We start from the raw sequence: 25,446 nt of genomic DNA, 5'->3' as shown, positions 1-25,446 counted from the left end.
GAAAAAGCCTCACATCTTACAACAAAACAGAGAGAATGATAAGGGAATATTAGCAAAGATATACACTCTATTCGTCTGGTTTGTTAGCCAACCAGCCAGCAGTAGCTTTCTTTCATACCAAATCAACATCAGCCACCAGCCACAGCTAGCCAGCAGTTCTCAGCCAATAATGTTAGAAATCCTTTTGTCAAAATAATGTAGGGGAATCATGAAGAACCAGCCGGTGCGGACCCACCGCTGCTAGCCGGCCCCACTGCCCTTTCCCCACCAGCCCCATTCCCCCTGCGTGTACGCTCACGGGGTGCACGCAGCCACGAGACCGGCCTCCCCACTCCCGGTCACGCCGTCCCCACCACAGCCCAATCGCGCGCCGGCGCGTGTAAATATCCGCCCCCACCGCGCGATCCGACGGCTGGGGTCGCCCGAGCGGGCCCGCGGCAACCGGCGGAGGGCGGTCAGGGCGGGCCGGGCTACGGGCCGCGCCCGGTCACCCCGCCCCGAATCTATTTTAACCGGCCGTTCGCGGGGACGGCTTCGGCGGCACACCAACACAACACACCATCGCCGGAAGAGGAGGGAGGGGGAGAGAGAATTCATCGGCAGCGGGAGCAGCACGAGCGCGGGGCGGAGCGGGAGCAGAAGCTGCAGCAGCGAGGTGGGATTTTTCTTCCTGGCTCTCTACTTGTTCGGACGGGGGGCTGTTTGCTGGCCGGATTGGGAGGGGGAGCTCGAGTGATCCGTGCGCCTTCCGGCCGGCCTTTGCTGTTGTTGGGTATGTTTCTTGGTTGGATTTTTGGTTTGGGGATTTTTTGGGGGCAGATGGGCGCCGGTTCCCGCAATACAGCGCTCGAATTTTGGGGTCCGGGGTGGGAATTCTGCACTTGCTCGTGCTGCTGGCCTTTTTTTTTGACAGTTGTTTCGATTTGGTTTGCGGCTACTTCTGCTAATGTTTCAATCCATCCGCGGAGAGCAACGTTTTGGGATTGTCCTGCGAATCTCCACCTCACGAGCACGCCCAATCTACTAGTCGTCAGCCTTCCCCCAAGCACTACTGGGGGAAAAAAACCCCCCAAAATGTCCCACACTTTTCTCTCTCTTTGTAGGGATTAATTTGGTCAGGTAGCAAACTGCGTCCTTGCTTCCTCCAGCAGCACCATTACCGTTTGCTTGGTTACGGTCTTTGTTATGTTCTTGCCCCCTTGGGTTGCTGAGCGTATGGATAATGGATGGCTGGTTTGAAAAGCAATCCAACGAAATTGCTCCATGATTTTAGTTGTTGGGACTGATACTCGGGTATAAGTATTTTCTCTACGCTTATTGATTCAGAACATCTCTTTGTTCTTGCTTTTTGAGTATTTTCCAGCGTTACCTTTCTGTTTACGCTTCTGTGTGGCTGTGTTATCCGTTCTATGCGCTGTAGACATGTTTCCCAGCTTCGTAGATACGCAGATTTTCTGCTTAGTTTTTGTTTGCTATAAGATTGGGCGTAGAAGAACTTCACAATCTGTAATACCTCTGATTAATGAACGGGGTTACAGATGGGGCAGGGACCTCACCGAGCTGCTGCGATTTTGTGGACAATTGGTGCCTAGCCGGCTGGGGGGCGTGGCAGTTTCACCTTAATTCATGGCCAGGCAGTCACACATGTGCACTAGCATAAGGTCTCACATGTCGGCTGCCTAGGCGGTACCCAGGCACGTTGAAAATTGGTAGTCTTGGGGATGCTAAAGATCAAAACTTTGTAAGCCAATTTTGCTGCCTCTTTGAAAAGAGTCATACTTCATCTGGGTCTTACAGAGTAGGTTTTGATACGCCAATGAACAACTAGATACCTGGATTTTGGGTGCTAGAATGCTTTTAGTTGTATCTTGAAGTTCGTGGATTTTTGGTGCTCGAGTGCTTTTAGGTGTATCTTGAAGTTGGTTCAAGCTCTTTTATTTCCGGCTTGCGGTTTGATCCACTCCTTGTTATACTCTGTTACTTGACTTGTTACCTGCCAAGAAACCTGTCCTTGCTAGGCTCACTTTTTACTGAGAAGAACACAATTTAGTACTCATTTTGCTGATGTGAACTTGACTAGTTCACTTTACACATCTTTTTTTTGTGTGTGTGTTAGTGCAAAACAAAGGAAAACCATTGCATAATTATCTTTGCATGTCTTAAGCAGTGCTAACACCTACTTTCGTTTCGCAGGTTCTGGCTAAATATTTTAAGGCCTTTATTAGCAATTCCAGTTACGTGCCTTGCCTTTTTAGTGATTCTACAAAGCGATGAACGGAACCCATCCCTGGACCTCCGTGTCTGGGAGTGCATGCTCTAACCTTGGGCTTGTTGCCAGGGAGATGAATGGTAGTGTTCCAATTAGCACTACAAATTCATCTGGGCCAAGCATTGGAGCTAGCTCTTTGGTGACTGACACCAACTCGTCGCTTTCTGGAGATGCCCAGTTACAGCCAAGTACTAGCATGAATGGTGATTCATTCATGCGTGTTCCTGCCTCCCCAATGTCATTTTCATCCAATAACACCTCTGGCTCTTCAGTCATTGATGGTTCCATCATGCAGCTAAGTCCAGCCCAAGAGAAACAGAGGTCTTCAAGTGCATCATCACAAGCTGTGATTGGTGCTGGTAGTGCATTGCATGCTCAGAAGAAATCAAGGATTGATGCTAGTCAGGGCGATATCGTGCAACAACAGCTGATTCAGCAACTGGTCCATGGTCAGAATTCTCTTCATTTCCAAGGGCAGCAGAACCCACAACTTCAAGCTTTGATCCAACAGCATAAACTGGCCCAGCTTCAGCAACGGCAACGGCAGCAGCAGCAGCAGCAGCAGCAGCAGCAGCATCTATTGCAACCATTTTCCCAGATACAACAACCCCAAGTTGGTATTCCTCAACAGCCTCAACTTAGGCCACCACTGGCACAGCCTGGAATTCAGCTAGGTGGCCCTGTTAGGACTCCTGTTGAGAATGCAATTTGTTCTTCCAGGATAAAACAGTATTTATTTCACAAGCGTCATCACCCAGAGGTGAGTTTTCTCTATAATTTTAATTATTTATGAGATTACGAGGAACAAGCTCTTGGTAATACAATTTACTCAAATGATGTATTCTAGAATAACTGTATAACATACTGGAGGAAGCTTGTTGAGGAGTACTTTGCACCACGATCAAGAGAAAGATGGTGTGTCTCTTCTTATGAAAATAGAGGGAATCCCTCAGCTGCTGCTCCACAGAAAGCTCTGGTAATTAATAGCTCGAACCTCTTTGCCTACAATGCTCTTTGTTTCATGCTCCAACATCACTTTCTGCTTGATGTTCAATATTAGATCAATTAGCATGACTGTGAAGTTATTGGGTTACTGGAAACTACATTTAATTTATCAAGTAACTTTAATGGTACTAAAAAATAGAATTTATAGGTACAGTTTTCTGCAGTAAAGACTTCCATTGTAGCCTGCAGTAGTTAAATTCCCTTGTTCTATTTATAAAAATGTGATGGACACACATTTCAAGCAATTCTATTTTCTCCATGCTACAGGATTCATGGCGATGTGGCATTTGCAATACACATGGAGGGAAAGGATATGGTAAAGTTGATCTGTGACAACTGTGGCATACTATGTTCTTGATGCTGCTGCATTCATTTGTTCAAATTCTTGGTTTGATCAGTTTGTCTTTGTGAGCTGTTAGCCTTACCCAGTGTTTTCTGGTAGGTTTCTTGTGCTCTATACTCTATAGAAAACCATACCATTTCAGACTTTAATTTGTTCATAAGCATTAAAGAATGAATAAATATATCCTGTGAAGATTGCTGCCCAGGTGAAATTTTAATCTCTAAATCAGCTGAATGCATTTGAAATGAATGAGAAAAACAAAGAATCATGAAGGATCTGAAGTTTGTAGGCTAAATAAAGTGTTTGAACACTCTGTTTTTTTTATATCTCAGAATGGAAATAAGATGGTTCACTAAAACACTTCTAGTCTACTAGGTCTCTCCCAAAGAGGACCTTGGAACAACAAAGTGATTCCTTTGTGATGCACACTCTCACACATTGAATCTCTGGTAAAACCAGATATGCTTTGTGACTGTGTGTTGTCTTCTGCGTACTTTGCATGATGATAACATAGATGAGCACCTCGGCATATCCGCTTTGAGTAGTTTTTCTCTTAAGATCTGCACGTTATTCTCGTAAATCATGATTTATGTCGTGCTTTTCCTGTTTTCATTTCAATGTCTGCCATTAAGCTCACTGAGTTAATTTTTTATCCTTTTTGTGTTTGATCTGTCTGATAGATGCTACTTATGAAGTACTTCCTAGGCTCTTCCAAATTAGATTTGACCACGGTGTTATCGACGAATGCCTATTCTTTGATTCGCCCAATGAATTCCGGTTGTCTAATGGACAAATGGTGCTGGAGTATGCAAAAGTTGTTCAAAAAAGTGTTTATGAACATCTACATGTTATACATGAGGGGCATCTGAGAATCATTTTCACACCAGAACTGAAGGTATGTTGCTCAGCTGTTGTGGTAGCTTGCACATGTCGTTAGCAATTTTAATAGCATGTCCATATTTGCATAGCATCTGTGTGCGTTTAAATGTTTGATAGGAGTGGCAATTGATAACCATCCTTATATCCTGATTGCCTATTAACTGTCTAGATAATGTCCTGGGAGTTCTGTTCACGACGCCATGAGGAGTATATCACACGCAAGACTATAGCACCACAGGTAGAGTTCTTAGTCCAGAATGCTGTTCCTTTTATTTTTGCTTCAACTTTTTAGACTAATTTTGCAACAAAACTATGATAGTTTAACCCCTCTTGCCAGTTGCCATTATATATTTATTCTTTAATAAAAAACGTATATATTGCTTAGCACCTTAGACCTTATGGTTATAAAAAAAACTCGACCTGCGAGGGGCTAGCCGCCCCCGAGCATTCTTATAAGAAGGAGGCCTGCGTTAACCCCCCGAACCCCGGCTCTTTCTGACCTTGGGTCTGGTGTCATTTCCTGGAACCGTTACCCGGGCCGGGACCGTTACCCACTGGGCCGGGAAACCGTAACGACAGGCCGGGTTGACTACATAGCCCAAGCTATCAGGAGCACAACGAGGGGTTTTTTTTCCCACAGGCGGGGAAATTCGCCCCGGTGGGGGTTCGAATCCCCCACCTGTGGAGTGCCGCCGGTTGCTTCGCACCACTCGGGATAACAACCTTAGGCAGACCTTGTTGGAGTATATTGAGCCCATGTATAGAGGCCCATCTAGAGGCCCATGTATAGGAACTATATATCCCACCCTTCTAGGGTTTGGAGGAATATAAGCCATTATTCTCTCCTACATGGTATCAGAGCCTTGCCCTCTCTCTCCCTCTTCCCGGCTACCGCTGTCGCCGACGCCATGGCCGCCCGGCCGCCGGCGCTACCTCTCTTCCCCTTCCCGGCGCCGCCCCTCTTCCCTTCCTCTGCTCCCGTCTGGAATCAGCTGCTTCCTCTGTATCCTCAGGGCGCCGCCACCCCCTACGCCGCCGGCGCGGCTGGCCCGCGCGCGGGGCCGGATCCTGCGGCCTGCGACGCGCCGCCGCCGGTGGAGGGCCCGCGCGCCGCCGCCCGGGACCCTGGCGCAGATCCGCGGCCTGGGACGGGCCGCCGCGCGGATCCCGCGGCCCTCCCCTCTCCTCCTTCCCCTCTGCTCGCGGGTGCAGCGGCCGCCGCCTCCCTTACTCTGGGTAGTCTGGGCGCAGCCGCCTCCCCCTCGCGCTGGCCGCTGCCGTCCCTGCCTCTGCGTGGATCCCGGCTGCCTCTGCTCTGGGAGCCCCACACGCGTTGGCTCCGGCCGCGGGCGTACTTCCTCCCGGCGCGGGTCCCGCCTCCCCTGCCACCTTCATGGCTGCGCGAGCCACTGCTGTGCCGGCGCCGCCAGCTCCTGCCGCCACGCCGCCGTCGGACCGGGTGTCCAGCGCGTCCAGCAGCGCGCCCACGGCGCCTCTGCCCGCGCCCGCGCCCCAGGCCCCCTCCGCCGCCCTTCCGGCCGGATTGGCCCTCCACGGCGCCGCTCCGGGTGCTACTGCCGCGCACGCCGTGGCCGCCGCGGGCGCCGCGCACGCCGTGGCCGCCGCGGGCGCCGCGCGCGCCGAGGCCCTTCCTGTGGGCGCGTGGGCCTCCGGCGCGGGCACCCCTACTCTGCTCCAGGGCGCGGGCCGCACCGCCGCAGCTGCCGCCTCCCTCGCCGCCGCGCAGGCTCAGGCCGTCGCGCCCGCAGACCTGGCCGCCGCCGCCGCCTTTGTGGCCGCCATCGCGCGCGCCGCGCACGCCGCCCGGGGGGGGGCCTCGTCCTCAACCCCAGCCAGCGGCCATGCTCGCCGCTGCTGCTCCCCTGTTCGCGCCGTTCTGTACCCTGCCCGCTCCACCCAGCCAGCAGCCGACTTGGCCTGGGGGGTGGGACCAGGCCGCACTGGCGCAGTACTTCAGCGCCATGGGGCGGTCGCCGCCGGTCAGCACCGAGTGGATCGCCGACTCGGGTGCCTCCTTCCACACCACCCCACATGCCGGTATTCTCTCTTCTGTCCGACCCCCACACCCCTCTTGTCCTTCCATCATGGTTGGTGACGGGTCTTGCCTTTCTGTCACTGTCGTGGGTTCTGCTCCTGTCTCCTTTCGTCTTCCCAATGTCCTTGTTGCTCCTCAGATGGTTCATAACCTTCTTTCCATTCGTCAGTTTACAGCTGACAATTCTTGTTCCATCGAGTTTGATTCTTCTGGCCTCACTGTAAAGGATTCGCCCTCCCGGCGTCCGCTACTCCGGTGTGACAGCACGGGGCCCCTTTACACCCTTCGCCTTCCTCCTTCCGCTGCACCTCGCCCGCCTTCTTCTTCGACCTGGCCGTCTTGGTCTGCCGCTTTTGCCGCGACACCGTCTTCCATCATCTGGCACCGCCGTCTTGGTCACCCTGGCCGCGACGTTCTGGCTCAGCTCAGTCGTAGTACTGATGTTCCTGGTACTAGGGCTCCTGCTGAGCCCCTCTGCCATGCGTGCCAGCTCGGTCGTCATGTTCAGCTCTCTTTTTCTTCTTCTCCTTCGCATGCGACGCATGCATTTGAGCTTGTTCACTGTGACCTGTGGACCTCTCCTGTACTTAGCCTTTCTGGTTATAAGTACTATCTGGTGGTGGTCGATAACTTCTCGCACTACTCTTGGACGTTTCTTTTGCGCGCCAAGTCTGAGACCTTCCCCACCCTCCTCCACTTCTTTGCCTGGGTGTCCACTCAGTTCGGCCTCACCGTTAAGACCGTCCAGTGTGACAATGGGCGGGAGTTCGACAACTCCACCTCCCGTTCTTTCTTCCTCTCTCGGGGTGTTCAGTTGCGTATGTCTTGTCCGTATACCTCTCCTCAGAACGGCAAGGCTGAGCGGATGATTCGCACGACGAACGACGTCGTGCACACACTTCTTATCCAGGCTTCTCTGTCCCCGCGCTTCTGGGCTGAGAGCCTCCACACCGCCACCTACTTGCTCAATCGTCTTCCGTCCACTGTTTCTCCTGCTCCCACTCCACACTACGCTCTCTTCAGTACCCCTCCCCGCTACGACCACCTTCGGGTCTTCGGGTGTGCGTGTTACCCTAACACCTCCTCCACTGCTCCTCACAAGCTGGCGTCCCGCTCGACTCGTTGTGTGTTCCTCGGGTACTCCCCTGACCACAAGGGGTACCGATGCTTTGATCTCACCTCTCGCCGCGTCCTGATCTCCCGACACATCGTCTTTGACGAGTCGGATTTGCCCTACTCCACCTCCTCCACACCTTCTCCTGACCCCGAGTTGGAGTCTCTGTTTCCGACTGACCTGGTGGTTAAGCCACTTTTTCCTGTCTGTCCTTTCCCTGCAGGTTTTCCCGGTACACCGGCACCGTTCCCGGTGATCCCTGTTGCGCCGAGCGCGGCCCCGGTGCCCGCGGTCGCGCCTCGCGCTGCCCCCGGACCTCCGGTCGTGCCGCGCGCGGACCCGGTGTCTACCACTGCGCCACGCGCGGCCCAGGTGCCTCCCCCTGCACCTGCGCGGTACGCTCAGCCAGTGCAGGTGTGCCGGCGTCGGTCCGCGCCGACCCCGGTACCGCAGCGGTACGCTGAGCCGGTGCAGGTGTACCGGCGTTGTTCGGTGTCGACACCGGCGCCGCCTCCTACTCCGGAGTCCCCTGCGATGCCGACGCCGGAGCCGTCGCCGCCGCCGCCTCCTCCGGCTCCCTCTCGAGCCGAGCCGGAGGTGTACCACCCTCCAGTCATCCATCGGGATCCTCGGCATATCCATCCCATGGTGACTCGGCGGATGACTTCTCAGGCCGCGACTCTCTCCGCCACCGAGGGAGAGCCGCGGGTCTCTCCGGTACCCTCTTCTGTCCGCGACGCCTTGATGGATCCTCACTGGCGTCGCGCGATGGAAGAGGAGTACGCGGCTCTCCTTGCCAACCAAACGTGGGACCTCGTGCTGCGTCTGTCTGGTTGCAATGTGGTCACCGGCAAGTGGATCTGGACGCATAAGCGTCGGGCTGATGGCACACTGGAGCGCTACAAGGCTCGCTGGGTTCTTCGGGGGTTCACCCAGCGGTCTGGTGTGGACTACGATGAGACCTTCAGCCCAGTGGTGAAGCCTGCTACTGTGCGCACGGTCCTCTCGCTCGCGCTCTCGCTCCTGGCCTGTGCACCAGCTGGATGTGAAGAATGCGTTTCTTCACGGCACTCTGTCAGAGACAGTGTACTGCTCTCCAGCCGGCGGGATTTGTGGACTCGAGTCGTCCGGATATGGTCTGCCGGCTCAACAAGTCCCTCTATGGTCTGAAGCGGGCTCCTCGGGCTTGGTACTCTCGGTTCGCCACGTTCTTGCTGACTTTGGGATTCACCGAGGCCAAGGCTGACACTTCTTTCTTCGTCTACCGCCGTGGGGATGAGACTGCCTACCTGCTGTTCTATGTTGATGACATTGTGCTCACCGCCTCCAGTCAGCAGTTGCTTGAGCGCGTCATCTCCTTTCTGCAGCAGGAGTTTGCTATGAAAGATCTTGGTCAGCTCCACCACTTGTTGGGCATTACTGTTGAGACTCGCCCGTCTGGCCTGTTCCTTCACCAGCGGCAGTATGCACTCGATATTCTGGAGCGGACTGGGATGACTGATTGCAAGCCATGCTCCACTCCTGTCGATACTCAGGCGAAGCTGTCTGCTGATCTGGGTGATCCGGTGGCTGATCCTACTGCCTACCGGAGTCTGGCTGGCGCTTTGCAGTACCTGACCTTCACCCGACCGGATCTCACCTATGCCGTTCAGCAGGTCTGTCTTCACATGCATGATCCCAGGGAGTCTCACCTTGCTGCGCTGAAGCGTTTCCTCCGGTACGTCCGTGGCACTGTTGGCTTCGGCTTGGTTCTTCACCGCTCTCCCACATCTGAGCTGGTGGTCTACACCGACGCTGACTGGGCTGGCTGCCCGGACACTCGCCGCTTCACTTCCGGCTACGCCATCTTCCTGGGCGGCAACTTGGTCTCCTGGTCGTCCAAGCGGCAACTCTCCCGCTTAAGTGCTGAGGCGGAGTACCTGGCTATCGCTAACGGCGTGTCGGAGGCGTCCTGGCTTCGACAGCTCTTGGCGGAGCTCCACAGCCCGCTCGCCAAGAGCACGCTTGTCTACTGTGACAACGTCAGCGCCGTGTATCTCTCCACCAACCCCGTCCAGCATCAGCGGACGAAGCATGTGGAGATCGACCTACACTTCATGCGCGACAGAGTCGCCATCGGCGATGTTCGGGTACTCCATGTCCCGACCACCTTCCAGTTTGTTGACATCTTCACCAAGGGACTGCCCTCCTCGACCTTCTCGGAGTTTCGCTCCAGCCTCAACGTAGTAGGTGGCTAGTTGTGGCTGCAGGGGGGGTCTTTGCCCTTTGTACTTTCTTCTTGTCCAGTCTTGAACACCGCTGCGTCGGTAGTTCAGACTGCGGGGGGGAGGGGTGTTAGCTTTCTTGTTGTCGAGTCTTGAGCACCGCTGCGCCGGTAGTTCAGACTGCGGGGGGGGGGGGGGGGGGGTGTTGGAGTATATTGAGCCCATGTATAGGAACTATATATCTCCACCCTTCTAGTGTTTGGAGGAATACAAGCCATTATTCTCTCCTGTGGCTGCTGGCTGCTGGTCTCAGCGAACCCCGCATGGAAAATCGCGCAGCGGAAGAAATGCGTGGCCGGTGGGTTTCGAACCCGGGACCTGGCTTTGATATCAAGTTAGAATGCCCCACCTAGCCAACCCGACCATAAAACTCAGGTGTTATAGTGGGAGGGGTGGGTGATTTTATAGACCACCCCCTCTAGCCACTCCGACCCTAAAACCTAGGTGTTAGAGTGGGAGAGAGGGGGGGCTTTATCACTGGACCAACATTCCCCCTACGGCGAGCCCATGTATAGGAACTATATATCCCACCCTTCTAGGGTTTGGAGGAATACAAGCCATTATTCTCTCCAACATGTATGGATAAAAGCCTCCATCCCTCCCACTATAACACCTGGGTTTTATGGTCAGGTTGGGTAGGTGGGGCGCGCTAACATGGTACCAGAGCCGAGGTCCCGGGTTCGAACCCACCCGGCCACGCATTTCCGCTGCGCGATTTCCGCTGCGCCTCTCGTGTGCTGAGACCTGCTGCGGTCTACGCCGGGCACTAGAACCTGCTGCGGGCTACGCCGGGCTCGCACGCCGTAGGGGGAATGATGGACTATGGATAAAAGTCTCCACCCCTCCCACTATAACACCTGGGTCTTATGGTCGGGTTAGCTAGGTGTGCCGCGCTAACAGACCTTATGGTTATGTGATGCAAATTATAGGATCCTGGATTTTCAGACTCCTCACATTTATTCGATATCTTCTCTATGTTTTTATTTATGTCCTAGAATTTTTTACAGCTGCACAGAACCCAAAAGAAGATCAAATATTAAAACTCCTGATTCATCACATTCTTATTCTCGTTGAGGGTGCTACCTTTGGTGACCATAATATCTTATCTTTGACTCACACATTGTCTTTCCAGGTTAATAATCTGCTGCAAGTTGCCCAGAACTACCAAACTGCTGTCAGTGAAAGTGGACCAGCTGGGATATCAAACAATGACGCACAAACCATTTGCAACATGTTAGTGATCCTATTTCACCTTCAGTAGTCGACATGTGTTTTGTAGTTCTCTTTTAGCACGGCAAATGAAAAATCTCGTGCTTCATATTGTACAGAACAAATTATTTTGGTTATCTAATCCTTTTCCTTCTGTACTGTTAGGTTTGTCACTGCATCACGACAATTAGCAAAAAATCTAGAGCATCACACCTTAAATGAACATGGGCTTTCCAAAAGATATGTACGCTGCCTGCAGGTAATTAGGGTTCGGTTCTCCTTGTATCTTTTACAGTTCAGTACATGCATATGCGCTCACCATTCTGATGGTGGTATGTCCTTGTCAGATATCCGAGGTGGTGAATCACATGAAGGACTTAATTGAGTTCAGTCACAATAACAATCTTGGTCCTAAAGGTATGATGATCGTACACACTTACCTAACAGTGTCTTCAGTTTATTCCAGTAATAACTGCTTGCTACTACTTCATATTTTCCATATTTACCTGCAGTGCATCTCTAATATTTTCTATTTTCATATGCAGAGAGCCTGAATAGTTACTCTAAAACTATTGCAAAGTTTCAGAATATGCCAAGACAGCTCATGGCTGCTGCTAGCCTTGCCAATAACCAGAGCAACACTAAAGTAATGGGGGTCCAGCAAGAGACAAGTGCTCCTGTGAACAACCAGACTCCTAGTGTTGGAGCCATTGGCAATAACACTCTGCAGACTGCCACAGCTCTAAACAGTTACCAGAACATACTCAGAAGCTCCAGCGCAAATCAGATTTTGCTTCCGTGGGAGGCATCAAGCATCTGCAAAGGCCCTACAGCAATTCACAATGGGATACAGCTAGAAACGGTGAGATCCTTCCATGAACCTGGCCAGGCGCAGCTTGCGCAATTCCAACACCCTGCACCATTTCAGCAGCCTACGCCGCAGCAAAACAATCTCCATGGCTTTGGTGCTAGCCCACAATACCAGCAGCATGTGTTTAATCAATTACTTCAGGAAGTTAAGAAGAATAACAACCGTGCTTTTGCACATCCACCACCTCCAGATGCACGTAGAGCAAGCAGTGGTCTCGCATCAGGAGCTGCTACCCCCAATGTTGCTACTTCTGGGGAGCAGGTGCTTGTTGCTAACCCACAATACCAGCAGCATGTGCTTAATCAATTACTTCAGAAGAATAACAATCGTGCTTTTGCGCAGCAACCACCTCCAGATGCACCTGGTGCAAGCAGTGGTCTCCCATCAGGAGCTGCTACCCCCAATGTTGCTGCTTCTGGGGAGCAGGTGCTTGGTGCTAGCCCACAATGCCAGCAGCATGTGCTTAATCAATTACTTCAGGAAGTTAAGAAGGACAACAACCGTGCTTTTGCACAGCAACCACCTCCAGATGCACCTAGTGCAAGCAGCAGTCTTGTATCAGGAGCAGCTGCCCCCAATGTTGCTTCTGTGGAGCAGGTGCAGCACATCAATAATCATAACAGTAACCACAACAGCGCGGTAAAGGGTGCTCCTCCAGCTGGTACTGGGCCTAGTAACAACAATAACACAGCCAGCATTGCCCCCAGCAGAAACAACAGTTTCAAGTCAGTGAGCAGTAATCCAGGTGCTGCTGCTACTGGTGGAAATGCTGTGAATCAAAAGGTTGATGAATCCTTCCATGAACTGGAGGACCTTGACCACCTGATTACCAACGAACTGTTGGAAAGTGGGCTGTTCGGTGCAGGGCAGGGTGGTGACGTGTTGTCGTGGTAAACATTACGCTACTCTTGAGATTGTTTGATGTAAGCGCTAAGCAACAATAGCCTGCTTGTTTGCTGGCAAGTGGTAATGGAAAGTTGCCCTAGATTCTTGTTTAATATCTTCTTTCTCTCCTCTTATTGGAGATTATGTGTTGCCATTTCCGAGAGTTTCGGATGACCAAACACTGATGTAACTTCAGATGTGTTAGTGAGATAGTGAGTTGGATTTGCTTGGGAATCTGGGAGCGGTGCTACCATAGCAAGAGTATCTGTGACATGTTACTGAATGACTTCCTGTGATTATCACCAAGTTCACAACATTACCTCAGCCATGTATATCATATTCATGCTATAGAAGTGCCAATTACTCTCTGTTATCTGCGACAGGTGGGTGCTTCCCCATTTGTTCTAATCAGACGATGTTTTCTCTCTCTTTTGTTTCCTGATTGGATGCTTGAGTAAAGTATAAATGATGTGCATGTATGCTGATGTCAGTATGAGAACACTGGCGCACAGTATCTGCCACACATGTTCCATGGAGCACCATGAAACGGGAAGGGACGATAAGGAACTTGCCTCAGTCTGCATAGAAGCTGAGAAGGAAGAAAGCTGCAACTTGTGTGTGGCGTGGTCTGTGTAGATGGATGCCTGGATGTGGAGCTTCTGCTGGATGTTGAGCTTGGGGATGATCACTGGTTTTACATCTATCGTGGTCTGGCCATCTTTCCTTTTTGAGTCGTCGATCTGCGTATCCCAAGAAGCCTCTACAGAGCACTTCGGTAAACCCCAAACATAGAACCTATGCCCTATAACCTCTCCGGAGACACACTCCCTAACGATAACGCTATCTCGTTGGAGAGAGAGAGAGAGAGAGAGAGAGAGAGAGAGACTAGAGAGAACAAAAAATAGAGCGTAGAGCGACAGAATATAGCTTTCACTCTATTTTTACGAGCAGTAAATATCCAGTACATCAAAAAGTAGCATTGTCTGCTTCGTGAAAAATGTAATTTGCACTGGACAGCAAAGGCACAATCATGGCAAAAAAAAATCTTCTCACATATATAGATTGTGATTCTTAGTACATTTTCACAAGCCAAAAATCCAAATGTAAAAGAAAAATACCGTCAGAAATCACGATCAAACTTTTTTTTTTGTTTTTTCCCCAAGTGATCAAGCATCTATTTTTCTAACTTTTGCTTTTTTTTCTTTTGGATTAACTTTTTTTTTCATTTTCAGTTAACTTGGCACTAAAAAGGTAGCTGAATAGCTGATGCAACAAGCTGGGTGTGACGTCATCATCTATCAGCTTCGTGGCCACATGCTAGCAAGGTCCAAACGGTTCATATTTGCAGACTGGGCAGGTCTGTTTCACAAAAACAGCAAGAAATTCAAGGTTACTAAACATTTTGATATTATTCACTTTGATATTAGTGCAAGAAGACCATGCTTCATCTGCAGATTTAGTTATTTACCTTATTGACCTTGAGCCATCTGGTGACACAAGCTGCGTGGTAGTAATGCTTGCACGGCAATGTTATCATACTTTCTCGGTGTCTGAAAGTAGACAGGCAGATAGGGCAGCTGCATCCAAACAAAAAAAAACATCAGCAATATGATGGAAATTTCACTATTTTGTCGCTAATATGAAAAAAACACACATCACATTTGTAATTGCGCATATTGATCAATATTTATGCCCCAAATATATTTATTGTTCATAATAGTTTCAAAACCTGTAACTGAAACTGAAAAGGCAGACATACTCTTCATGGTTTGTCTTCCTGGAGAAAAACCCTGAAGCCTTGTACGTCCATGTATGCAGATAGGAGATGAGCTCATCAGGTAAACCTCTGTCCTCAGTCCCCACAGCTTCCACGAGTGCTTGCCTTTGCTGCAGCACAGAACAAGTGCAAGAATCAGCAGCCTTTCCAAATTCCAAACCAGGTGTAAAGGTACACGCTATATGCATAGCTCTATTTTGTACAAAAGCTTTACATGTCACCGGAAAAGAGCAAAAGATAAAAAGTTTCACATAGCACAAACCTCATAAGTCATGTTGTCTGGATCGTCATCATTACCATCCTGCCTGTCAGCCTGCAAACCCAATTATCAGAATCTTCAGTTCTTTTCCTTTCCATATTCTAACAGAATTGTTAATTCAGAAAGATAGATGAGCGCATTAAAGGAGAAAAAAAAGAGAGAGATTGAGCAATCACCTCTTCGTCGTTATGGTCATGGTCATCGTCAGAGTCTGATGGAGAGGGCACGCAACTGATATCTGAAGAATCAAGCCAACACCAACAGAAGAACCATTATTATGAGATGTAACATCACACAGAGCACATCGTGATATTCCTAATCATTGTAGCCAAATCATACCGTCATCCTCGATGCTCAGGTCCTCCATCTCCTGCAGCCGCTTGGCGTACTCAAAGTCCGAGGCGATCTGTTCTTCCGTTCCTGAAGTTCCGGAAGCAGTCGCTGCTGCAGCTGCAGCAGTGCTGCTCTCCCCATGGTAGTGCTGTGACTGTGAATTATCGGATGGGGCACCTCTCATGTGGTTTTGGTTGCTGGATGCTTCTTCCAAGATCGATTGGTGCAGACCCTCCTGAGATTTAAAAGGATTTTTCAGTATATGCTTGTTTTTGGCCAAAAATTTTCAGTAAAGATTGAAATTCTACTTTCTAAGATGCAAGAATGAAACCGAAATGATACGCAAACGCAAGCCTACTGCGAGTTCTTGGAGGAAACAAAGATATAAGCCTGGAGAGTGGAGACTCGGAGACGAAGCAGCACACCTGGCCAGGAAGAAGATCAGCAAGCACAAACTGGAGCAGGTCGTCGTCTAGGTCGTCAAGGTCCGCGTCTCCCGTGCTGCGCGTGGGCGAGTTGGCGTAGTGCACGGTGATCCTTCTCAGGGCGCCAGGCTGCCCCACGGTAGCCATGCTTAGCCCTGCCACCGGGACAAGCGTGAGGCAAAGCTAGAGCCGGTTACCTGCAAGCCATGGCACGCAACCTCTCATAATTAATTGGGATCGTGAAAGTCTCCCGATCAGAGAGAACAAGGTGTAACCACCTCCGTTGCTGTTAACACTGCCTAACAATATGAATTTTGTTTGAAAAAAAAACTGAAGCAAACTCATCCCAATCTGTCATGTTCTTGTGAGTTATGCAGTGCAGCAGAAATTGCAGGAAGGCAATCGCGCAAGCAGTCAAGGGTCAAGAACAAGCAAATAGAGATGGATTTTTAATATAACGATATCGCTCAAGACCGATGAGACAAAGAACAGAATAGAAGTGCAAAACAAGTGATGGAGTTTGCAGGACCTCTGAAGAACAGAAGGGGTAGGAAGATGAACAAGAAACAAGAACAGGGCGGCAGAGAGATTCTCGCTTTACCTCGGCTTGTGTCTCTTCTCTGTCAGCCAGGCGCCTCAAGGTTTGTTTGTTGGATGGGCTTTGTTAATGGAGGAGTGGGTGGCTGCCTCGGTATTTATATGTAGAGACACACATGTCGCTCTCATTGCCTCTGCATTGAACTTTACTAATCACAGTAAAATCTACCTACTGTTCGGTTATTTCGTTGTTATCGTAATCTTGGCGTGCCTTGCGTCCTCAATTGTGGAACAAGATCTTTGCAGCTGATTCCCTCGGCGTGCCAGTGAGTGCATCCTTCCTGTTCATTTCCGGAGAATGACTGCCTCTCAACCAGTCAACCACAACTCCACAACTCCACATCTCACATTTGTTTTTGATGAATGCAGTAAATCACAATTACCTGAGCTTTGACCTCATCCAATCAGAAGGTGAAATGCAAGGCTTTTATTGATTACACAAAAGTTTCTGATGGAGATTTTTTTTTTCTCTTGTTTTGAGCGAGTCACACGCCCTTAAAGTCGTTATCATCCATGACTCCACTGCGTCCGAACCGTGTGAACTGTTGCATTGCGTCCATGTGAGCCGTTCCATTTAATTTGATTTCTTTTGTTGAGTCAAGGTCTTCTGAGACGACGACAACTGAAAGCAAAGAAAATTTAATTCGAAACGGACCACTAATCCCTTTTGAACCAAGCACTACTAGTAGAGTAGCAATTGTGAACTGATCTCACATTGACAACACGGTTGAATCAGCAAATAGACATGTGGATTGATAGCACAACTGGCGATGACTTGGAGTCTTCAAAATTCACAAGATAAGCATCAATCAATGCATATCTTAAGCATATTATTAGCACGATCGCGATCGGAACCCTTATTGACAGCTGCATGTTCAGACTCTGTTAATTGCCTGTTAGTTCTTGGGAGGAGGAGCTCAATATGGTGGCAAATTATAGCGCACAGTTTTCTACTTGAATGTTGATAAATGATCATTTCTCACAAATATAGTCCAAGTGCTTTAAACTGTAGAATGTGTCTAATTTGTCAAATAAAAAAAAGGAAACAAGCAAATCTAGGTGTCTGATGCAGGAACCATCATCTGGGATTCTAGGATCACCTTCCGGTACACACAAAGGAAGATCGAAGCAAATATAGAACACCCTACTTGCTTCGGACCATGTTCCAACAACCCAGATTCTTGGCATCCACAGATGAGATGATCTGCTCAAGATATCTACCAGTGGTACATACATGTTCCAAGGAGGACACTGAATTGTTTTTACACACCAGTAGCAGTAGGTGGCAGATCCGGTGCTCCATCGACCGGATCCATGGCCCCCAGGGGCAGATCCGTTGCCTCCTTGGCTGGATCTGCGCCCCTGCGGCCCGGACCTGCGCGACGGCGTGCCGGTGCCAGGCTGGCTGCAGCGGCGGCAGGTGGCGGGGGGCTGGCGGCGTGCGGCGCGGCCCCCAGTGGCGGGGGTCGGCCTTGCTAGCCCGCCCATGGAGAAGGCTCGGCAGCCGGTGGCCCGTGTGCGGCGCGGCTCGCAGCGGCGGGTCCGGCGGACCGTGGCGCGGCGCCCGGCGCCAGGCGGCTTGGTGCGGCCCTCCGTGGCGGGAGCCCGACGGCCGGCGTGCTGCGGCCTGCTGCGCGGCGCCTCGGGCTGTGGCGGCGGCGGTCCGTTTCTGTGACGGCGGACCGCGGCTCCGACGGCTGGTTGCGGTGACGGCGCATGCGAAACCGATCTATTCTGGGCTGAGCTCCAGGTGGAAGACGTTTTTTCGCCTACGGTGGCCGCCGCCGTGGAGGGCTTGCCTCCGGTTGCCGCCCTCCCGTCTGGGAGCTGCTGTGCGCCTTTGGGCTTGTTGATGGTGCTGTCTGGAATCGCTGGCTGCCGTGCATTGCTTCTTGGTGTGCAGGTTCTAAGGCGAAAGTCGCACTTGGCTGCCGGTGATGACGGTGCTATGTGTATCGTTTTCCTTCTCGAAGGCATTACCGTGAGGACCTCAACTTATAGAATCAGATTCAGGTGAAAACCAGAGAACCGACACAATGGTTCGGACGGCGGTAGCATCTTATGTTGCTCTCCTGTTGAGGCGTCGTCTAGGAGTCCTTGTTGGTGACATTCATCTTGAAGCAATGGCGGTGCTTGATATATTGCGGAGTAGAGATCGACTCAGTGCGGTTTATACATCATGGGGTGGCCAGACGGTGCACGACCATCGACGTTTCTTACATCAAGAGTTTCTAAGAAGACAGTTGATGTGAGACTGTAGGTACTACTTGAGGACCAAAACAAGGTTGAAGGAAGAAAGTAGAAAAAGTTCGAAGCTTAGTCTTTCATGCTTTCTATCTTATTTCTTTCTTTTTTGTCTTTTGTATTTCTCAGTTGGAGGCTGGAGTCTAAGTACTCATATAATTTTCTGGCTTTATGGCCAGATGTGTTTTTTTTATGGCCGTAGACATTTACTTGTGAATGTACAAGACCGGGTTTTTCCCTTAATCTAAAAAAAAAGTAGCAGTAGGTGGCAATCCCTTTCATGGCCAACGACATCTCCTGCATGCCTCTGCCTGCACTCGAATCAGCATAGTCCGGGGGCGTGGATCATCATGTGGTTAAGGGACACTGGCCACGCTACTCATCACGACCTCAAACAAATCATTGTGACTAACTCATCCAACGAAATTTCCGAGTAGGGCCCACTGCAGTGTCGACACGACAGGAACAATAAGATCGGGCGGCAAGACATGTAGAGGCCAAAGACTTGGGGCCAGTCAGGTCAACCATAAAGTAGTGCCGGCAGTTGGTGTTGCCAAATCGATTCTGTTTCCTCTTCTTAATTTTTATTTTGGAAACCAAACAAGAATTGCACTCTCTACCGCTAGCTGATGGAGTCATGGAGATAGCTACAATAGAACAGTATCGCATGGTAACTGTTTTCACTCTGTTCGGCTGACTGTGGCTAAAATACTGCTGGCTGGCTGGCTGGTGCTGATTTGGTACGAGAGAAAAACACTTTTGTCGGTTGCCAACAGAACAGTCTTTATGGAATAGCATCAGATTGGTACAAGAACTGTCACTTTTCCAGGCCATTCTAGATTTTCACAGCATGTGATTAACCCAACAGAAGCTTGTCTTACTCAACTTAACCACATGAGTCATAACCCTAAATTTTACAGTGATAACTATTCATACATCAGTCTTTCATGTATTAGATAATTGATGATATATGGCTCAGAAGATCAGCTTATCCCAGTTGGCTTCTGACGCTGCTAGCTCCACAGGAAGAAGCATCTGATTGGTAGCTCCTGATTGCAAGGCGTCATCAAGGATACAGAGCACTACCTGGATCAGCCAACTTTTCAAACACAAAAGGACGAGGAAAAAATCATGCTATGAATTATGTCATGTCAGTAGATGAAACAATGGCACAAGTAAAATAACATTCATCATCATGTCCGGTCATCAGCACTTACAAGTCATGTCAAGCATCTTATGTTATGATTATGTTCCTAATTGTGAAACTGACCTGGAGAAATGGTTTTTCCAAATTACATGGCAATCCGAACATTGACCAGTGCCCATTGTGTCCTTCTGGAGTGTCCTATCTGATCAAATTTTCTCTTTGTTTGTGCTGGTGTGTTCACACCTTAAGCAGCAGCAGTCGTTTTCATGTTTCCAGAATCCACATTGATACATAGCACACAAAAAGCAGTTAATTTGCTCAACATACCAGTTGCAGCTATAAGAAAGGAACCAACGAACACACTAAATTCAAGGAAGCATGGCAAAATATATACTGTAAAGGTGGAGCGCATATTCCTATTTTTAAGAAAGTAGAGGATGGATGTGGCTTCTTATTTCTGCCATTTGACAGTTTCATGTTTGCCTCAGGTCCAGCATATACGAGGGTGATCTCCATACCACGGCTGAAAAGTGCTACACAGGGGAACCATGCGAACATGATTGGCACAAAGATGACATCGATAATTCCTGCATCATACTTCCAAGCAATCTCATCATCGCATGCATAGACCATAGTTTGAGAGTTTCCTATAGCATCTTCCATGGTGAGCTGCCACATCAAACAAGGTATGAGCCTATGAGGTATTTAGCTAAATGCAGAAAAACAGAAAGCATACAACACAGCGATACTAAAGCATACGCTTTCTCAATAATAATTCTCTAGTTTCTGTTTAATAATTTAGCATGTGACATCCAAAGTTGACAGTTAAACAGAAGCAGAGGAATGCACCTGCTTGGGGGGATGTCATGAAATTACATGTTTTTCCTGCCTGGTACTCTTGCACAGCACATCCGAATAGTAAGCACAAGTGAAACAGCCATTTGGTAGTAGAAGAGAATCTGTTTATATTCAGGTGCGGCATTCACTTGATATGTCACATCTTCTGTTGCCACCTTGATGTATCCCTTTGCAGTTCAATTTGATACAGACGATCAGAGCAACAAGCCTGCAATCAATCTCGAGTGACTTTATCTCACTTTCTTCCCATATCTAGGTGGCTCAAGAAAAAGATAAGGAAGGTGGTGATGAACAAATTAGCCTTCCTCTTCTTCTGAATTTTCCAAGCCGACAAGCTTCATGGTAAGTGTGATGCTATCCAGGGTTTCATATACCTCCTCATATCTTGGATGCGACTTATCCTCAACCAAGAACTTATGCATCCTGCCATCTAACTCAATGAAACTGTACCCAGCTGATTTCTTATGATCTTTTTCCCTAAGTAACTTCCAGACCTGGGCAACACCGTCCCATTTTCCACAAGATGCATATATATTTGAAAGGATCAGTAGGTTTGCTGTGTTTTGCGGCTCCAGATGCATTAGTTTTTCCACAGCTATTTCTGCTAGTTCAATGTTGCCATGGAAGCTGCAAGCCCCAAGCAAGGCTCCCCAGATTATGGCATCAGGCTCCACTGGCATGCTCGATATCAGATTCTCCGCTTCTTTTAAGAGTCCGGCACGCCCCAGCAGATCAACCATGCAACCATAGTGCTCAATTCTTGGCTTAAGACCGAACTCTTCTCTAATTGAGTTGAAGAGCAGCTTGCCTTCATCCACCAAGCCTCCATGAGTACAGGCCAAAATAACTCCAAGCAATGTAATGCCATCTGGTTTAACCCCTGCCATCTAAACAGAGTAAAAATCAGCTTCATGTTTAGCAACAGAAATGTAGTAGTAGCTGAAATGATTTTAAGGTTCCTAGCCACTAGTTTTATGCTTTAAAAGATAAAAATGTATTTGATTCCCGGTCTACTAGTCACCATTTAACATTACTAGTCAAAGGGGAGGGTTTTAAGGTTACTAGTCACAATTTATTACAAGAAGAAACCCTCACCCTCAACTTATGAAACAAGACCAGCGCCTCCCTCCACAGGCCATGCACAGCAAATGCCATGATCATTGAGTTCCAAGAACAAAGATCCCTTCGCTGTCCGATGCCCTGAAACACCTTCCAAGCTTGTCGAATGCTCCCACACTTGGCATACATCTCGACCAATGCATTCGCCACATATATGTTCTTCAGTAGGCCCTCGCCCCTTGCGTACTTCTCCACCTTCCTTCCCAGCTCCATCGCCCCAACATCCGCGCATGCAGGCAGTACGCTGCTCACTGTGAGCTCATTGGGTCGCACACCTTCCTTCTCCCACATCTCCAAGAATGTCTCTACCGCCTGCTCGTGCTTCCCGTTCTGCGCGTAACCGGACACCATCGCGGTCCAAGAAACCACATTCTTCTCAGGCATTTCCTCGAACAGCTTCTCCACGGTGTCGATGAGCCCGCCCCTTGTGTACGCCGAGAGCAGCGCATTGTACACGGCTGCGTCCCTGCAGGGCAACTCGTCGAACACCAGCCTGGCTTCAGCCAGGAGGCGGTTCTTGGCGTAGAAGGAGACGAGCGCGGAGGCGAGGAACGGGTCGCCGGCGGACGCGAAGTGCCCGGACTTGATCAGCAAGGCGTGGGCGCACACCGCGAAACGCGTGGACGATGAGGATGCGGCGGCGGCGGAGGAGGAGAAGAGCAGGGTGAAGGAGAGCGAGGTGAGGAGGCGGAGGCGGTGGGCGCGGGAGAAGAAGGGGAGCAGCAGCGGGTGGCGGGCGTAGGCGAGCGCGTGGAGGAGGCGGTTGTGGAGCGGCGCGGAGGGAGGAGACGAGGACGAGGACGAAGAGAAGGACTCGAGCAGGAGCGCGGCGTAGCGGAGGTCGCCGGCGGCGAGCACGCGGAGGAGCAGCGGCTGCAGGCGGTGCTCGCCGCGGCGGAGCAGGCGCGCGTGCAGCCGCTTCGCTTCCTCCATTGGCGGAGCCCCGGGCCCACCTCCGGATCCGGTTTGTTGACCGCATCGACCGGTCAACGGTGGATGGGCGGCTGAGGTGCACGTGGGTGGCGCGTAGGCTCTGGGCGCGGGCCGGCCTCATTGGTGGGCCAAATTGGATCGCGATCCAAATTCGGGCGGGTTTTCTCGGGAGTGTGGATCTGGCCCAAATTTGGTAGCGATTTTATTTTTCGTGGGCCGAGTTGATTTCGGGTTTTGTGGCCAGGATTCTCGCGGGCCTTATCCTTCCTCGCCCCGCAGAGTCCTCTTGCCCGCCCCCGGCGCCGGCCTCGCGCCATCGGCTCTCGCCGCCGCCGACCACCGGGGAGTTTCCAACCAGCCATGGAGTCCCAGAGTTCCTTGTTCGAATGACCTTGCAAACAATTAGGTGATGGCCCAAATCAGGTGAAGTCAGACCCTGTTTAGTTGGTAAAAAAGTTTTTACAATATCTGTCACGTTGAATTTTCAAATACATACATATAACATTAAATGTAGTTGAAAAAAATAACTAATTACACAGTATAATTGATTCATACTAAATGAATTTTTTTAAATATATTTAGTTCATAATTAAATATTAATTGTAACAATAAAATGTGTTACAGTACCAAATTCAATTTTTTCCGAAGTAAACACAGCCAACTTCAAACTCTCGGGTTCACTCCGAACAGTGTACAGCACAGCAGCTAGCAGGCTTTGCAGGCTGTCCCAGAGCACGCGCACTGGCCATTCGCCTTGTTTGGTTCCCATTCTAGAATGCTAGCACACGATTTTCGAGAAGAAAATTTTGCATGTATGGAGTACTAAATGAAGTCTATTTATAAATTTTTTTTAAGAATGGGTGTAATTTTTCACGACGAATCTAATGACGATAATTGATCAATGATTGGCTACAGTAATTCTACAGTGATCATCCTCTAATCATGCGGTCAAATGTCTCATTAGATTCTTGAGGATTCATAGTGCAGTGGTTCTGAAGTTAGTTTTAAAAACTATCCTAATTTAATACCTCTAATTAGCAGTCAAGTTGATACAATTTCTAGCACAAAATAGAGCCATTGTCGCCTGGGCCTGGCCCCTGCGTTGAGTTCGGCCGGCGCTGTTGGCCTCGTGTTGCCATCTCGTCAACAAGTCTGGTTCAGGCAGGTGACAATGCAGCAAAGCATCTCGTGTTGCCATCTCGTCAACAAGTCTGGTTCTGGCGGGTGTGTTTAGATGAAACGCAATATTTTTTCGATGGAATATTGCTAATTTTAAGTAATAAATGAAGTTTATTTTCAAATTTTTCAATTTTTTTTTTGCATAGATGCGTTGTAAATCGCGAGACGAATCTAATAATGCTAATTAATTCATGATTAATCAATAATTAACTGATGGTTACTGTAGCATCACTATTGCAAATCATGGATTATGTAGGCTCATTAGATTCGTCTCGCGATTTACAGCCCATCCATGGAAAAAATTTTGTAAATAGACTTCATTTAGTACTCCATATATATGTTGAAATATTCGATGTGACATTTTTTTTGTTTATGGGGTTTATGGAGTGGGAACTAAACAGTCCATCGGAGACTACGACTGATTGGCACAACGCGGACCCGTCCAAAAGCGCATACTCATCTGATCCCTGCTTATCGTTTTACTAGTAAATCAAGTGAAAATTCAGGTATTTATTAACCATTTGTGTTCCTTTCTTCATTCCTTGATCTCGAAACTGGACCTGACGCAATGCAACTGTGTTCCTCTAGTCTCTAGAGACCTATCAAGGGAATTTGACAGCACCTGATATTTAATAATAAGAATTACAAGGGACGCAGTTTGAAGTTTCAAGATTGCATTTCGTGAAAGCAAAGGGAAGAGAGGAGAAGAAGAGGAGGACGTCAGTTCATCCATGTACGGTTGTGCTTCTGGCTGTTGGAGGGGGGGGGGGGGGGGGGGGGCTGAAGAAAAGCAAGAAACAGACGAGGGCAAAAAATGTGTAAAATCCCGACGAGCTAGATCCATCAATCATTTAAGAGCTGGTACGGACGGCCCAGGATCGGTTCAGACAAAACAGGTGTACACCTCTCAAAAAAAAAAAAAGACAAAACAGGTGTACATGTGTGTGTTCAAAGAAAAGAGAGTGGCAAATGAGAGACAGGTCTTTTCTTTCAAATAAAAAAAAAGAGACAGGTCATCAAGTGACTTCTCTGCTAGTAGAGGCATGCCAATATAATGGCAGCCATTTGCACATCATCTCATCTCCCAGATCCCATGATCCAGCATAGCGTCCCCATGCTTAACATGCATGCTCCATGATCTGTAGTTAAAGGGCCTCGTGTTGCTTGCCTCTTCCTGATCTGAAGATCCATTCAGATATGATGAAGCCCGCAACCTCAACCACCGCTTGCATCATCACTTCCCTGCATTATCACACAAATGAATTGCCTGGCCTTCCACGTTCACACCTGCAATTTCAATTCTCTTCTTCGGTGATTCTCGTCTGAAACAATCTGCAGTACTCAAAATGTTCCGTTGCTTATTTTGTAGTGCATCCTTCATTGTTGGTACACAAATCTGGGTCAAATACAGTCAGTTCCTTCTGTGTTTTCTAAAGCTAAAATATGGACCACTTGACTCTGTGTTCAGCTCTAGAAACAGTTTTTTTTTCGCGACTAGCTCTAGAAACAGCTGTGCCATATACTTCTCACTGGCATGACCCTAGCTAGGACCCACATGTCAGATAAAGAATCAAGATATAACCCTCCAAGTTGTAAAATATGTTGATAATTACAAGTTAGAATTAGACTAGCTAGTTCATCGTTACCGGTATTAATTTAAAGCACAAGGACAATCGCGAC

The 25,446-nt window shown here is 49.3% G+C and overlaps 3 protein-coding genes across 10 annotated transcripts; 1 reads left to right on the top strand and 2 right to left on the bottom strand.

The window, feature by feature from the left end:
• Positions 1-518: 518 nt before the first annotated feature.
• LOC120702442 (probable transcriptional regulator SLK3) lies at positions 519-13,263 on the top strand. 5 transcript variants are annotated; one of them, XM_039986242.1, is made up of 11 exons: positions 519-655; positions 2,194-2,233; positions 2,339-3,029; positions 3,117-3,245; positions 3,542-3,590; positions 4,298-4,512; positions 4,666-4,734; positions 11,063-11,163; positions 11,305-11,398; positions 11,487-11,556; positions 11,685-13,263. In XM_039986242.1, the coding sequence occupies exons 3-11, from the start codon at positions 2,343-2,345 to the stop codon at positions 12,902-12,904; spliced, it is 2,634 nt and encodes an 877-aa protein (XP_039842176.1). In that variant the 5' UTR covers positions 519-655; positions 2,194-2,233; positions 2,339-2,342; the 3' UTR covers positions 12,905-13,263. The 5 variants fall into 5 exon arrangements, with proteins under 5 accessions (XP_039842176.1, XP_039842175.1, XP_039842177.1 ...); XM_039986243.1 differs by having other exon boundaries at positions 520-655; positions 2,194-3,029; positions 11,685-12,271; positions 12,353-13,263; XM_039986241.1 differs by having other exon boundaries at positions 2,194-3,029.
• A 667-nt stretch (positions 13,264-13,930) lies between these two features.
• On the bottom strand, positions 13,931-16,560 carry LOC120702444 (E3 ubiquitin ligase BIG BROTHER-related-like). 2 transcript variants are annotated; one of them, XM_039986247.1, is made up of 8 exons: positions 16,291-16,560; positions 15,690-15,844; positions 15,271-15,499; positions 15,108-15,169; positions 14,935-14,985; positions 14,655-14,782; positions 14,364-14,472; positions 13,931-14,254 (listed from the first exon to the last, which is right to left on the bottom strand). In XM_039986247.1, exons 2-8 carry the CDS (start codon positions 15,834-15,836, stop codon positions 14,213-14,215), a joined length of 768 nt encoding a protein of 255 aa, XP_039842181.1. In that variant the 5' UTR covers positions 15,837-15,844; positions 16,291-16,560; the 3' UTR covers positions 13,931-14,212. The 2 variants fall into 2 exon arrangements, with proteins under 2 accessions (XP_039842181.1, XP_039842180.1); XM_039986246.1 differs by having other exon boundaries at positions 15,690-15,886; positions 16,291-16,554.
• A 2,736-nt stretch (positions 16,561-19,296) lies between these two features.
• Positions 19,297-22,621, bottom strand: LOC120702441 (pentatricopeptide repeat-containing protein At5g08510-like). 3 transcript variants are annotated; one of them, XM_039986238.1, is made up of 4 exons: positions 21,631-22,621; positions 20,527-21,422; positions 19,801-20,346; positions 19,297-19,629 (listed from the first exon to the last, which is right to left on the bottom strand). In XM_039986238.1, the coding sequence occupies exons 1-2, from the start codon at positions 22,585-22,587 to the stop codon at positions 20,832-20,834; spliced, it is 1,548 nt and encodes a 515-aa protein (XP_039842172.1). In that variant the 5' UTR covers positions 22,588-22,621; the 3' UTR covers positions 19,297-19,629; positions 19,801-20,346; positions 20,527-20,831. The 3 variants fall into 3 exon arrangements, with proteins under 3 accessions (XP_039842172.1, XP_039842174.1, XP_039842171.1); XM_039986240.1 differs by having other exon boundaries at positions 19,297-19,616; XM_039986237.1 differs by having other exon boundaries at positions 19,297-20,346.
• Between the last annotated feature and the right edge of the window lie 2,825 nt (positions 22,622-25,446).

This window comes from Panicum virgatum, chromosome 4K, assembly GCF_016808335.1.
Source record: "Panicum virgatum strain AP13 chromosome 4K, P.virgatum_v5, whole genome shotgun sequence".
Taxonomy (NCBI): Eukaryota; Viridiplantae; Streptophyta; class Magnoliopsida; order Poales; family Poaceae; genus Panicum; species Panicum virgatum.
This window is presented reverse-complemented; position numbering and strand designations above follow the sequence as displayed.

What these genes read in the sequence shown, in the direction of transcription:
- LOC120702442 (XM_039986241.1), top strand. Translation starts at nt 2,271, where the DNA reads ATGAACGGAACCCATCCCTGGACCTCCGTGTCTGGGAGTGCATGCTCT. An exon ending in ACAAGCGTCATCACCCAGAG is followed by an intron (nt 3,030 to 3,116) that starts GTGAGTTTTCTC and finishes GATGTATTCTAG; the next exon opens with AATAACTGTATAACATACTG. An exon ending in GATATGTACGCTGCCTGCAG is followed by an intron (nt 11,399 to 11,486) that starts GTAATTAGGGTT and finishes TGTCCTTGTCAG; the next exon opens with ATATCCGAGGTGGTGAATCA.
- LOC120702444 (XM_039986247.1), bottom strand. Translation starts at nt 15,836, where the DNA reads ATGGCTACCGTGGGGCAGCCTGGCGCCCTGAGAAGGATCACCGTGCAC. An exon ending in CCTGAGCATCGAGGATGACG is followed by an intron (nt 15,170 to 15,270) that starts GTATGATTTGGC and finishes TTGATTCTTCAG; the next exon opens with ATATCAGTTGCGTGCCCTCT. An exon ending in ATGACCATAACGACGAAGAG is followed by an intron (nt 14,986 to 15,107) that starts GTGATTGCTCAA and finishes TTGGGTTTGCAG; the next exon opens with GCTGACAGGCAGGATGGTAA.
- LOC120702441 (XM_039986237.1), bottom strand. Translation starts at nt 22,587, where the DNA reads ATGGAGGAAGCGAAGCGGCTGCACGCGCGCCTGCTCCGCCGCGGCGAG. An exon ending in TCTTGTTTCATAAGTTGAGG is followed by an intron (nt 21,423 to 21,630) that starts GTGAGGGTTTCT and finishes TACTCTGTTTAG; the next exon opens with ATGGCAGGGGTTAAACCAGA.